This window comes from Aythya ferina (genome assembly GCF_964211825.1).
Source record: "Aythya ferina genome assembly, chromosome: 3".
NCBI lineage: Eukaryota > Metazoa > Chordata > Aves > Anseriformes > Anatidae > Aythya > Aythya ferina.
Genome location: NC_140298.1, coordinates 53,842,784 through 53,857,834, shown reverse-complemented (window position 1 = coordinate 53,857,834; position 15,051 = coordinate 53,842,784). Strand labels below are relative to the sequence as shown.

The 15,051-nt window shown below is 39.6% G+C and overlaps 1 protein-coding gene across 3 annotated transcripts in view; it reads left to right on the top strand.

The window, feature by feature from the left end:
- Positions 1-15,051, top strand: part of CNKSR3 (CNKSR family member 3) — a 57,824-nt gene that overhangs the window by 21,392 nt on the left and 21,381 nt on the right. For 2 of the 3 annotated variants that reach the window (XM_084515865.1, XM_084515866.1), the window contains exon 2: positions 9,854-10,017. The exons of the other annotated variant lie outside the window; for it this stretch is intronic. In XM_084515865.1, coding sequence (XP_084371991.1) covers positions 9,854-10,017 — 164 coding nt within the window. The remainder of the gene's footprint in view (positions 1-9,853; positions 10,018-15,051) is intronic. 3 annotated transcript variants of the gene reach the window in all.

Below are 15,051 nucleotides of genomic sequence, written 5' to 3'. Positions count from 1 at the left end.
GCAGCTATTTTAAATGCAACCAACAAACAAATACGCACATCTTTGCATGTATTCCTATATTGGGCAAATCTTGTTTCAGTCTGGAGCTTATAGTAGTTCTTAGTTGCTACTTGAGCAATAAACGTTGATTAAGTAAAAGCTCTAGAAGTGTCTTGTTACAGCTACAGTGTACTGCTATTTTATTTGATTTGTGTTGTCTTACTCATGCTGTAATGTATTATACCCAAGGAACAAATGTGAGTTGCATCTTGCCACAAGTAGGATATTGTTTTTACTGTGAAGTCAGGAAGAATGTTGTCAGCAGTGTCCCTGAAGACATCTTGTGGTGTTGGCTAGGAAACTATTTGGGTTTGTCTGTCCAGGGCAGGTATGGTCTCCATTTTAATGTGTTTTGCATGCATTTGCTGAATGTTGGCTTTCACAGCATATTTTGTTGAAACTTAGAGTGCCAGGTCTATCTGCAGAGAACATATGGATATGCTCTGCTTTCATCTGATTTATGTGGTTTGCCAAACAAAATCTGTTATAGCACAGAAAGATTGCTTTTGCCAAATGTAGCTGGTCAGAAAGTGATGTAGTTGATTCTTAAAAAAGAAAACCAAAGCATGAGATGTATTGTGTGAAGCTACTTCATCACACGAAACTTTGCAGACATGAAGCCTTGATGCAGGCAGAAAATATATACTGAAATGAGCAGGAAAAAATGGTGTATGTACATAATATTTTTTCTTCTTTGTTCATTCTTCATCCAACACTTTCCGGTCAACAGTCCTCTTCTGGTGGTAGTTGGGATTAATGAAGAGTTAGAGCTGAGATGCTGCCAGCTGTTTGAGGTCTGAATGTGAGCCCTTGGTTGTGGTTCCCATTCTTCCTTCCTGGAAATGCGTTTCCTCAAGATAGAGTTGTGGAATGGTTTTGGTTGGAAGGGACCTTAAAGACCATCTAACTCTAGTACCCTGGCCATGGGCAGAGACACCTCCCACCAGACCAGGCTGCCCAAAGCCCTATCCAGCTTGGCCTTGAGCACCTCCAGGGATGGGGCACCCACAGCTTCTCGGGGCACCCCGTGCCAGGGACTTGCCACCCTCTGAGTGAAGAATTAACTCCTTATATCTAATGTAAACCTATGCTCTTTTGTCTCCCTGACAAAGAGTCCCTCCCCAGCTTTCCTGCAGGCCCCCAGTAGGCACTGGAAGGTTGCTGTAAGGTCTGAGTAGAGCCTTCTCTTCTCCAGGCTGAACAACCCCAGCTCCCTCAGCTTGCCTTCAGACTGATGCTCAGATGAGCATGTGCTGTTGCAGTGCTACCTAGGGCTGAGTCCTTAACGAGAGGTTCTCCCATCTCTTCCTTCTTTCAGTTGAGTCAAAATTTCAGAGGTGAAGTCAGTTGCGTTATCTCAAAGAAGTCATAGAGATTAGCTAGCGTGATCCAGTAAAGCCTGTCCAGGCTGGGCCCTAGTACGTACAACAGGGACCCACAGCTGCATGCAGACGTCCAGTCGAGCTCTGCTGGTGGAAAACATGACTGTGTATTCTGACCCATCTGGATTCAAATGGGTGGGAATACAGTGCAAACGATTTTTTTTCTTGGTATTGTCTACTTCATGTCTAGAGGGAATAGCCTGCCAAATTGAAAAAGCCTGTAATTTTTCTCTGTCTGTGGTTGTGGCATAGTGATTTATTTTTCAGTGTATTAAAGTATGACATGATTGGCTTATGTCTTCACGCTTTTATCTCTTTTATAAAAGAGATTTTTTTCTGGTTAAACCTGTATTTCATCATGCTGTGCCTGGATGTCTGGATTTTATTTTTTTTCTAAAAAACATGGCGTGCCAGCACAATTCACTGTTCAATTTCTGTAGTGTTCCATTTTAATTTTGTCTTTAATTTGAATCCTTAAAACTATGTCGTAATAAGAAGACCCAAAGGAAAATAGTAGAAATAACTCTCTCCCCTCACCTCAGTTTTTTCATGAGTTCACTGAAGAAAAGCCTTTAAAAAGACAAAAAAAAAAAAAAAAGTCAGTTTTGAGTTTTAGCTGAGATACCTTTGCAAGTAAAGACTGCTTTCAGAGTGCTCTTTTACTACAGAATTGCTTTTACCTCAGTTTATTGTTTGGTACCATCCACTCAGGTGAAATAGATTTTTGTAGTCCTGGTGCAAATTCACTCATTTTCAACAATTTCTAAACTCACTGTTAATGTCTCAAGCTGGATTACAACCCCCAAGATTCTTTGTGGTCCTTGTCCTAGTATTACTTGGGTTTCTTTTCTTAAAACAAACAAACAAACAAACAAAAAAGTGTAAAAGCTTTGCATATACCTTTGGGTTAAGTTGATATCACAATTCAGTATTACACATTTAGACCTTACATTTCCCCCTTTTTTTTTTTTTTTTTTGATTCTTCTGCTTCTCTGTTTTTGAGAGTTTTTGCACTTTGGGGAAAATCTTATGCCACTGTTACTGTAAATACTAACGTGAGTAGTGGCTTCGAACAGTGAAGACAACAATTTTCTTAAGCCTTTGGGTAGAAGTAATTAAAAGCAAGCTGCCATTTACATTTGGTGCTGCACGTATCATAGCTGTGGAAGTCCTGTTCTGTCTAGCTCAGTATCCCATCTTGTGCCTTTGCCAGAAAGGGATGTATTTAGGAGGATCGTAGGAAAGATGTAGTGTGTGTTCCCCTCAGTAGTCTCCCTGCAGCCTTCAACTGTCTCTGTTTGTCTTTCAGAGTCAGACATAATTTCTGTGGCATTTTTTGTCATGTACCTGTTCACCTTCCCCTGAACCCATGTAGATTTTGATCATTCACTGCATGCTGCTGTATGAAGAATCACTCTTCATGGCTTGTTTGGGCCTGTTACATGCTGGCTTCATTTGCTCTCCCTAGCTCGTGTACTGGAAGAGACAATGTACAGTCAGGTCTCCTTTTGTATTACTCTGCCACTTGTGTTTTTCTATAGCCTTTTATCATATTTATCGTATCCGTCTCTTCCCTACTATTTTTTCTTCTCTAAAGACTGCTCTTACCTATGTCTGCTTAATTTCCTGAAAATGTTTTGTAAAAGAATTCTAAGTAGGTTACACTTCTTTCTTCCTTTTTTTTTTTTTTTTTTTTTTTTTGCTTTGTAAACTTGCTAGAGTACTTTGAAGGGTTCAGCAGGTGTGTGGACAAAAGCAATTTTCATTCTTCTATATGTATATACACAGTGCAGTGTCTAAGCGTATCGTTGTGCTTCAGTGTACAGTCTGGAGCATGACAATGGGGACTGCTGGGATGGTCTCAGTTGTTGACTTTGTAGAGAGAACTGAAAATAATATTGATAGGCCTTCTACTATGTTTTCTGATATTATAATCTTTACTGGAGTAACTGAAGGTTAAAAACAGTTTCTACAGTACTGATCAGGATGGTTTACAACCCAAATTTAACTATGAATTCTTCTTTTACAAGGTGGAGCTTTCAGTTTTGGATTCAAGAGACACCCAGGGATTTATGGATGGATTGGAATCTAATGAATGGATTTATTTCGAGATATTATGAACACATGTATAAGCAGTCTGTTTCTACATGCCAAATATGTTAGTTGGAAATATTGACAATAGGAACATGTTGCAGAAGTCCTTCAGTGCAACTGTCAGTGATAGGGGATTGTAGAGGGGACAGTAAGGCATTCATTATCAAAGCTGAAGGCTTTGCCCTTTCCTCTGTCCCGGTGTGACCTTCATGATAGCATTGCCCTTTGCATCCCTGCTGGTGGGGAGAGGCCAGCAATTCATCTGGTTTCATCCCTGCTTAATGGGAGGGAAGGGGCGGGAAGCTTTTGAACCATTCTCACTGCTCTAGGCAATGTCTGTCCCCAGCAAAACTAGGCCTGACTCCTGATGAGGCAGTGGGCCTACCTGCTTGGTTAGGATGCAGGTGGTTAAACAGAAATGTGGAAGAGGTACTTCCAATTGACTACATAAAGATAATTTGCTTTATAGATGAGCTATTTTATGCAGGAGACAGGATGCTGGTAATAAGCTGTTCTTGCTCTTCAGTTTTGGTGTTTCTTCTTTTCCTAAGTCATTGATACTTTTGACAGTGATGGTGCTATGAGTGGTTGTGAAGCTATTTGGATTAAAAATTGGAAGTAGAGGTTCTTTTACCTTTGTGCCCTAGACAGTATTTCAAATCTCTCATGAAGGCCTTTATTTTTTTTTTCCTTGGTAAATTGAGGTGTTTGAGCTCTGTACTCTATAAATGGCTCACACCAAATGATACCTAGACTTTTGTTTTGTAAACCTGTGGAAAGATAAATGCTAAAACATTCATGTTAGCTGAGAAACAATCCAGGGATATGGATCCTAGAAAGTCAGGTCTTACCTAGGGCTCAATTTATTATTGAATTAGGTTTCCGTTGCCTGCTCTAGGTTTTTCTTTCATCATTGTTTTAAAGCACCTTGAACTCCTTGTTAAAGTTACCACTGGCTCTGTTTGTCTGCAGAGGAAAATGGCATCCACAGTGTTACAGTGAAACAGTGTTCCCACTAAATTGAACAAATTTTAATATTAAAGAAAACTGTGTGTTAAGTCTGTTTTCTTTCTCCTGGAACTTTCTGTTGAGTTTTTTCCTCTTTACTCTGTACCTGTTTCACTGAGCTACATTAGCTTTTCACAGTTGTCCTGCAGACTCTTTTTTCCTTAATTTTATCTGCCTTCTTAGGTGCTGGTTGACCTTCTCATGATGAATTGGTTCTTTCCTCTTTCTAATGTTCATTTGCTGACTTGATTTCCCTTCTACTTTTTCTTTAATTCCAGTCATGGAAATAGGTGAAGGAAATGAAGGAAGGAAGCTGTCACAGTAAATAATAAAAGGGAGTGGAATATAAATGATGATATAATGGCATATTTCATGGGGTACAACAAAGATTCTCATAGAACTGATAGCCTTTCAAAGCTAGAGAGCATGGATTGGTGTGTACAAGGAGTCTTTTGAGATTAAAGTTAGCAGTTAATTTAATTAACTTAAGTAAATTAAAGTTAGGAGACCCCAAAGGGGGGAACTAGACTAAGAGTGACTTTCTTAGTGGGAAAGGTCAGTTTCTTACAACAATTGTTTTTATCTTTATTTAAGGTGATGGGGCAAAAATGATTTTGGCAGTCCCACCTAGGCTGCTATCCAAGGTCCTTGGGAGCCCATCAAAGGGCTGAGGGACATAGCTGAACCCTACAGCTATGCTGGGACATCATCTGCTGTCAATTTGGTAAAGAGTCACACAGCAAACAAGAGATTGAGTATGTATGCACAGTAATGAGGCTGTATTTCCTTCAGGTGGTGAGTGATGATTGGCATTGTGGTGCTGTGTGGTGAGGAAGGTCTTGTCTGTCTTCTGTTCAAGTGGTTTGTGTTCTGCCAGCTCCCTTATGTCAGCTTTCACATTTTATGAGTTACCCTGAGAATCTATTCAAGTTCATGAACTTAGAGCAAATGGTTGCAGTCACCTTCCAGGTTTTACTTCCCTTCTCTTTCCCCTCCTTATGCATCCCCTTGCCCAGTCTGTCATCACCTCCTCTCCCCCAAGTCATGTTTGAGCGTATCAGCTCTCTGTAGTCTTACAAGAGAAGAAAGTAAGAGAGAGTGGGGTGGAGGGAAGAAAGAAGAGATAAGGAGGGTCAACTGTTTTTTTGGCCTGTGGCCATAATACATTTGTTAACTGGTTTTATTGATTCATTGTAGGTAAATTTGTTGCTGATGTTCAGCACAGAAGTTGAGTAAAAAGCATGAAACTACTCAATGACTGTACTAGTAGTGTCTCTAGGATTTTGGTAATCAGATATGTCACTGCTGAATGGCTGATTTTTATCAACAATAGAAATGTTAATTCTCTCTGAATAGTAAACTGATAGTTATGGCTTGGACCCAAGCTCCCCTTTTTATCCTCCTAAAGGTTATTTTTTCCCCTCAATTCTTATTCAAAATAACTTTCTTAATCTTGGAAACAGACTGAGATTGCTATCGGTGCAAATCTGTAAGTGTAAGTCATGTTCTAATGTTTTTACATGAATGCAAGATATTGAATATCTTCTGGGATGCTTTGCGTGGTGGGAGAAGGTTATTTTAGACAGAAAAGTCTAGACAGTTCTTAGGATCTATTGCACATCTCTACACCTGCCAAAATTTGTGAGGGAGTTTTGTGCAAATTAGAGCCTTCTTCCTCAAAGGGTTTTCAAGATACAAATACCATTGTATTGTACTTTTTTTTTCCCCTTTTGAGTCAAAATCACCGCTACTGTTGTGGTAAAACATGGGTACCATTGCAACTGGTATTTCTATGCCTGTCTGCCCTTATTCTCTAACATCTCTTCTTAAATAGGAAGGACGCTATCTTTCATGCATGGTGTTCATTTATGTGCATCAAATGATAGAAAGATGTCATGCGAGCAGTTGAGACATGCTTTTTAAACATATGTAGAGCATAAAATGAATAGTTTAGACATCAGCAGGGCTTTTGAACAGGTAAAGGAGAATGTAGATGTCTTTCCAGTGTCAGTCTTAATTGTATTTTTGCGGAAATACTAAAACCTTTTTTTCTGCTTGAGCCTGCTAACGTTGCACTGAATTTACACTGCTAAACTAGCTGAATTTATTTCTCAGCCACCTTATTGATAATATATTTCAGAATATGCCCTGGATTATTACAAAGTGAGGCAGCTTGACTTACAGCAGGTTTTTGTTTGCCTTGTCTGTATAGCCTATGAGCAAACAGTAAGTTCTGTACATATAAGAAGGTAGAAATTTCCTGTGCAACTTGGGTGTCCCTGTCAGTTATGAGATACCTATTGAAAAAAAACTGGCAACGAGGAAAGTGTATTTCTAAGTAATGTAGGCTGCTTCTGTTGCTTATAATTCATCTAGATATTTTTGAGAAACTTAGATTTCACTAATGGGTAATATGAAGTCTAAATGACATGCTGAAGTTCACAATGAAAATAATGGAAAAAAACTAAGAAGTCTGGGAGAAGGGAACAATGAGCAGTACGTTTAGATTCCCAATGACATTTCAATGCTGACTTTTAAGCTTTACTTAAATATTACTTAGCTTATTTTATGGAACTGATTTATGAGTCACTTTTGCTCCTTTCTCCTTTCCTTCTTGGGGAAATAGCATTTTTTTTGTTTTTGTTTGCATGTGATATTTAAACATTATATTCATATGACAGAAAATTAAACAGTATGCTATAAATGTGGTTCCAATCTCAATTAAAATATTTAAGACTTTTCCATATGTTTCTTAGAAGAAGTAGTAACACTAATATTAGTAAGATCTTCTTAAACCATTAGTGAATGCTTGCCATAAGTGTGTGGGTTTGTCTTCACTTCCTGCTTTTTATAGGTTCGGTCAGTCAAATATGTTTCTGTCTGAGCAGCTGTGCCTCTGTATTGACCATTCTGAATTCACACTTGTACGATTTTGTAATGTTTTACTTTACAAAATAGTTCTATTGTGTGATCAGAGAAGTATTAAGTACACCTATGAAAAATGTATTTTAGAAGTAGCCGTTCAAGATGTAATAGATCTTCAAGAACAGACAAGTATGAATTAAAAGAAAGTCAAAACAAAAAACCACAGGCAAGCTGAAAACCGCAGTTGTAGTTTTTGGGGGATATATACAAATACAAGTCTCATGTTTTAGCACAGAATGAGGGTCCAGAAAGTTGAGTCAACACACACAAAGGATAGCAGGCAAAAGCTTCAACGTGTCCAAGAAACTTGAAAAATACCAAAATATTGCATACTAAACAGTGTTTCGTTGTAGGTGTTTGTGCAATAAGTAATGGAGACTTTCAATGGCAAGCGATGGGAAGCAGAGGTCTGCAAGACAGCATTAAAAATTGGGAATGCCAAATATGTGCTCTGTATGTCAGCCTCGGTTGAGAATTTGTTTAAAAAAAATAAATTGTTAAACAATGAAGGCCAGATCGTTTTATTATTTTTCCTGGGAAAAGAGTTTGTATAGCCTAAGGGAGAAATTGGTGCCTGTGGGAAACAGAACACTGGGCTCAATTTTCAAAATTTATGAGGCCTTGCCAAGACAGATGGGAAGAAAAAAGAGTGCACCCCAAACAACTGTAGCCCTGGGAGACTGCTCATCTCGCATGTGGGATTTCACATTCATAATTATGCTTTAAAAATCAAGCTGTACACACCAGTAGCTCTGCACGTGGAAGAGTCAAGCTTGTCCAGCCAGATTTTGATGTGTTGCAATAAAAATTTAGCTTGCAGGAGTCATATTATAAAGGGGTGACTTAAGTGCCAGGCTGTCCGTCCTTATTAATTTCTTGGTGAGAGTTACAAAGGCAGGTGATGCATGAAAAGTAAGCCTGTGCCTCTGTAAGCTCGTAATCTGCAGATCTCCTGTGAGCAGGCACTGCAAGGCAGCAGTGACAGCTCGGGCTGCTGTTAGGAAGCGAGCACATATCGTGTGAGTCCTGGAGCCCCCCCCCCCCCGGGTGACTTGTCTGGATGGTTTTCTTGGCATGTGCTGGGAGTGCTTCTTTTCCAGGCTACTATTGCAGCTTGACGACTTGAACTGAGTGCCTGTCCTCAGTTTCCGTGCAGTTCAGTGGACTGTTGGTGTTTCTCATTTGCAGCAGGCTACATCCTGTCCATCTCCGTGGCTTCCTTGTGAGCCAACATAATGGATAAACATCCTTTCTACACTTACAAGTTCAAATTTTTAAAACTGAACTGTCCAACATCATAGCTATTGTGGATGCTACAAAGTAGATGCCAAGTATGTAATCTGAATTTTGTTTGTGTCAACTATTTTCAGTGAATGTGATTTACTGCTACAAAGCAAATCTACTTGGATCTGTTCCTTCTGCTCTAGCTAATATGCTGTAGTGCAATAGGACATCAAGAGCACTGCATCTTTCAAATAACACACCCATCCAAATGTTTTCCCTTAGACTGCTGCCCACAAGATCTTTAAGAACAGACAAAATGAGCAGAAGAAAACAGGATTAACACAAAGTTTAATTAAAACAAATGAAAGAGAAAAATCCTTTCTCTAATCAGTTTGAGCAACAAAAGAGGGAAAAAGATACTGTAGAAGAATGGGAACATATAGTCATAATTTAAAGCAAGTATATTGGTGTGACAGACAAAAATGTTCTAAAATGTTTTAAAAATACTTTGTTGCTATAAAAATAAGTTAGGTTTCTTGCTGATGTATGCTGCTAACTTATCAAGGGGGCGAGAACGGCTGATTCAGGAAGCTCTAGGGGCTCATAAATCAAGGGAGTAATGAGACGAGCCAAACATCGTTTTGATTGCTTTGCCTTTGATTGTTCCATTTTCCTCTCATCATCCAGCTCTTTTATATTTAAGTGGATGGGGGACTGTGGGGTTTTAGTCTTTTTTGTTTGTTAGGGTTCTGGGCAAGTTCTTTCCTTGCCTTGTTCTTGTTTTGTTTGGTTATTTCTTGTTGTTGTGGTTGCTCTTCAGGGTTTTGGGTAACTGTGAGGGCTGAGTCTGTCTATGCACTTCTCCTGATAGCTTTGCGTGTGCTGACACCAAAGGGACATTCTTACCACATCCTGATCCACAAAGAGCAAACGGGTCGTGCCTTTACTCAGGTGACACCAAGATCCACAAAATCTGCGTGCTCCATTGCTGCGCCACTGTGGTACAACTTCCAGTCTTCAGTCTCACTTCAAATTTCTTTCATGGTTTGGCACTACATATTGTCTGCAATTCTGTTTGTGCCTTTTGTATTTTTTTTAATGTGGTGGGGAAGGGAAAGAAAACACGAAGTGTAATCACGTCCCCTTCACACTCTCTCTTTCTCTCTCTTGTGCTTTGTTAGGCCTGGATGATTGCCTGCAGCAGTATGTCCATAAGTTTGAACGGGAGAAGATAAATGGTGAACAGCTGTTACAGATCTCTCACCAGGATCTGGAAGATTTGGGTATCACACGGATCGGACACCAAGAGCTGGTTTTAGAAGCTGTGGATCTCCTGTGTGCACTGGTTAGTTAAGTGGTGAACAGACGCACACAATTTCTTAAAGTGCTTTTCTTGTGAATATCAAAGACAAATCTAATGAAATCAGAATGCCTGTCACACTTGCTTTCTGTTGCACATAATAGCAAAAGAAAACTGTAAGAATTTGTTTAATTCTCGCAAACTTTGTGTAAATAGCTCTTTTACATTTTCCTGATAGGAGGCAGTGCTGATTCAGTTGCACTTATAAAGAGATGTGTTGGCTGAGTTGTGTTTTTAGGTCATGTGGGTCCTGTTAGAGAACAGTGATTAAAATTGCCACTGAGCAGGGTGAATTTGTTGTAGAGGATGGAGTGAAATGACAGCTGTTAATGGCTCCTCACATCAGCTGAAACAAGTTTAGAGCAAAATTTTGCAGTCTCCATACAAAACAAAGATGTTCTTAAAATATAAAATGTTTTGATTACTCAGAGTGTGAGTTCAATTCATGGGATTCAGAACATAAGTTCTTCTTCTGTTTTACCCAGAAAGTGCAGATGCTTTTAAAGCAACATACTCTGAAAAGAATTAATATATTTCAGATTGTTTTGCTGTGCAGCATCATCATCAGCGTAGGATTTATTTAAAAACCTTATTTTGGACACAGTCTTGAAGACGTGTTTGATGTAATGCAGTGAGCAAGCACCAGAGTTATACACAATGAGATCAGCCGAGAGGGCTGGGAGAGGGTGCCCTGCCATTCCTTGGCCAGTGCTGGCCTGCCTTCTGTTCATTAGGCAAGGCTTGCAGCACGCAGCATACTCTTCTTAAAATGGAGAGTCTTTACGGCCTGTGTGGCACGTGCTTTATTGGCTGCAGGGAGGTGCTACCGGGGTTGTTTGTACTCCACAACCAGGAACAAATTGCGTAGTCCAGGCTCAAAGAAAAGTGTTTAATAAAATAGCTGCTTATAATCTGAAACTCTTGGGAAGTGTTTCAAGAAAACTCCCAACGAGTTGCTCTTATATTTGCAGAACTTTTTTTTTTGTTGTTTCAGTGTTTGATATAGCACCTTTTTTAACTTGCAGGTGAAAATCTATTAGAGGAACTAAATTAGCCTGAAATCCAGTTCATGTGGGAGGGGATAATTTGTCGGGAGGGGATAATCTCTTGGACAAGTGAGGGGTCTGACGAGTTAGTAAATGTGCCGTGTACTATATACAGTCTTGACTAAAGTACTGGATGTGGCAGCCCCTGACAGCACTTTTTTTCCCTACTTCTTAAAATATTAGAATAAAATGAACAAAGCTGGATGACCGCCAGAACCTAAAGCTGTGTTTTATCTCCTACAATTTCCTTCTAATTTCCTTTGTAGACAAAAGTTTTGACCTCAAAGTCGTTTCTGGAAATCCTTTGTGAAATGCAGTTCAAGTTAATGCATTAGACAGAGTTCACGTAGCGTAGCCGAAGTGTCCTTGTTCCCTTTTAAGCAGTGGAGGAAGAATTCCTATGTTTTAGCTATGCCCTTTCTCACCTTCTGTGTGCCCCTTCCCTTAAGTTTTTGGGATAGTAGTAGAAAGTCCAGTGTTGATTTTTGTTTCCAAGAGCATGGTGGGTCTTGAATTCTGGTTATAGCCAGTTTTCTGTGTTGGTCTGTTTTCTTTCGGAGTGAGAGAACAGAGGTTTCTCTATTCCACCTGTATTAGTTCTTTGAAAATGGGTTGAGGTACTGCTACGATCTAGTGCTTTCTTTTGTCTGCATACGTGTGGTGACGTTTCCCTAATTTTTGGGAACTTGAATTAAGAAGCAAAGGCATTAAGAAGAACCTGCCTTTTGTGTCTTTTCCACTGTGCTTTTAACTCATATTGTGGATATGTGGCATTGACTGGGCTGGCCTGAGGTCATGCTTTGCAAGTTGTTGTTCTTGGCAATAGGTAGAAATTCTGTATTGTTTCGAGGTTCCCCAGTCCTGCAGTTCTGGAGTAGAATTTACCCCTTTGTCTAGTTTTTCCTTGGCAGGTTTCCAGTTGACCTTCCTTCAGATTGATGCTTTGGTTCCCTCACACTGCAAGAACACTCGAGTCTCCAGAGGCAGTGAAGTAGTTGTCTTCTGGAGCATTTTTCTTGTGGTAATTCTTTTCAAGCATTCACTTCACAGAACTTTCCAGCCTTCTAAGGCTAATGGAGAAAAAATACAGTGTGAAGGTAATACATACCTTGAGAAAGGACACCAAATATACTTTTTCTTAGATTTTTGTAGAGATAGGGCCCTCTTATGCATGAATTCTATGCTGTCAAACTGAAAATGTCTGCAAGTTATGATGTTTACTGCTGCGGTAAACAAACTCCAGAATCAATATAGCAAAAAAAAAAAAAAAAAAAAAATCTTTCTCAGTTGTTTTGGTTGTTAGGCAGTGTTTCCTGATCTTACCTTAGCAGCAACATATGCAACAAAGCAGCAACTGAAGAGGCAGGAAAGAGCATAGTCAGGGATAAAAGGTGAAGGTTTCTTGTGAACATACATTTCTGTTGCTCTTGAGCTGATGCAATAGTGTCTCCAACACCTGTTCAGAAGAATCTTATTTAGGTAATTTAGAGGACATGTAAAAGAAACTGAATTCCCTGGAGGGGGTGAGTGGGCGGAATAAACAAACAAACAAAACCACAAACGCATCAACTTGAGTACTTCCATCTTTTCTGGATGACAGTATTTGCTTGGGTGTGAAAAGGGATAGGAGGAAGATATTTCTTAGTTGACTGAAGTGTTTGGGGAAAGGGCAACAAACCTACATAAATGTGCTTTTTAAACTCATGCAAAATCACAACAGCAGGGGCAAGGATCCAGAGAATAAGCTTTCCCAGTCAAATATGTAGGACCAAAACCATACAGAATGGTGATGAAACTGAGTGCTTACTCATCAATCCCTGATGAGTAGGCTTGCCTGTTTGGGCTTAATAAATAGAAAACAATGCGGGCATTAACAGGAAATTATGAGAACAGATTAACTTCTAATGTATTCTTTGGGTTAGATTTCTGAATTTTTAACTATGCTGTATGATGATAGAGTTTGGAAACAAAAAGCATCTGACTTTTCCTGAGGTTAGAATGAAGAGATTAGTTTTAAGCAATTTTATATATATATATATATATATATATATATATATATATATATATTCACTAGTAGTAATATTGTGTTAGTATATTAGTAGTGCAGCAAAATATAACCTTGTACAACAAGGTCATTGTAACAAATAACTCCAGGATAGCATTTTTATAGAGATCTTACTGCTGTCATTCTTGTAAAAGGTGTTGCAAAATTGACCTGGAAAGTACAATTGCCCTTTGAATCCTAAGCTGAATAGTTTACATACCTGAAGACTCACGTGGTTATTTCTTATCAAAAGCACCACACCTATGTATCACCTGAAAAGATTACAATTTTCTAGAGGTCTCAACTTCAATTTTTATTAGGAAGAATGGGGCTCCGGAGGTTTCTTTAGGAAACATTTTTGCTAAAAGGGAGAGAGCAAGAATGGTGGCTGTGACAGGACCTTGGGTTAAGTCCAGTGTTTACGTAGGCATACAGTGAGTTGAATCTGCTGTTGAACAGGCGTTCAGTCCATTTTTATTCATTTCACAGAGCTAGGTTTCAGTTGGATCAGCCAGCAGAGCCAGCTGTTCACACTGTAGCATGTGAGGATGGCTGTGAAAGGGAAGGTGATAGTGCCCCTTGGCAATAGCCGAGCTCTAGATCAGCCCGAGTCAAGCTGGGACACGACTCCTGTGCTCTTTTGACTTCGGTTAACCACACTTTATTTTTTCTTTTATTTCAGCAGCCTGACCTTGAGCAATTATTTGGTCAGTGTACTATTTCTCATTAAGTGTAATGGAGTTTGGAAAGAGTGCGCTTTTGTGCGCATGCCCTCTCATGCACACGTGCACGCTCGCTCTTGCTGTAGTCCCGTGTGGGGCTGCCCAAGTTAATGAGTAATGAGCTGGGAATGTTTGACATGAGGTGTTCTTGACCGCTGGCTTCAGACACTGTTTTGATGAAAGTAACTTTGATATTTTCAGTCTGGAGCGATAAGAGAATGTAACGTGTTCTGTGGTTCACGAGCAACATCTAAAACTTCTTGGTTGCTTAAGTTGTAATCTGTTAGATATTGTATCCTCAGTCAGTTCTGTAGAATTCTTCAGAAAAGCCTGCTGAGTTTTTGCGCTACAAGTGTGTGTCACTTTGAGGGCTCATAGGCTTTTTGGTGTGCTGCCACACTATCAGCATTCCTATCTGTCCTGATCTGAGGCTCCAGCTCTGTGACAATTTAAATTAATTTAAGTCAGGTGCTACTCTCCCCACCTCCACACTCTGGTTAGTGATCCTTTGTGCTTGCACTCAAATGACCCTGAGGTGAGTTACCTCAGGGAACTAAACCAGCTGAGAACACCATACAATAAAAAAGGGATTATTTTTTAAATGGTTTGGTTCCTCAGACCAACACTCCAACAGATTTGACAAGCAAGAGTGGCACTGCAAGCAAAGGAGCAGAAATAGGTGATTATGTGTGGGGTGGTCAAGATAGTGTAAACTGGGATAGAATTGCAGCCAGAGTACACAAATTCTGTTAATACTGTTTGTTTTCCCACTCTTTCAGTGAAAAGAAAAATGTATACTATGGCAAAGTTATATCTGGTGAAGGAGCAAAATGTTTTCCGTGCATTAGAGAAAACAGGTCTGGACAGCATCAAGCCTTTGGAGCAAAGGTGGTTTGGGTTGTGATGACCCTTTGTTCTTAAGAAGTTAATTCCTCAGGCTGATCCGAAGTTGGAGAATTCAGTTCCCTGTACTGATGAGCTTTAATGCTCTGTTGTTCTGTATAGTCACAATTTTTAGTCATGACTTTTCCTAGAGCATGAATTGGTGGTTCACATATCTCAGGTGCCCTCCATAGGTAGGGTCTCTGGGAGATGTAGGAAAGTTTAGTGCAGTGGCTGGACGTCTTGGGTGTGATGTGCTTATCAAAGACTGTTGGGGAAACTGGTTGCAAGAAATGCATGTAATAGATGGTCTTGTATATTTCGT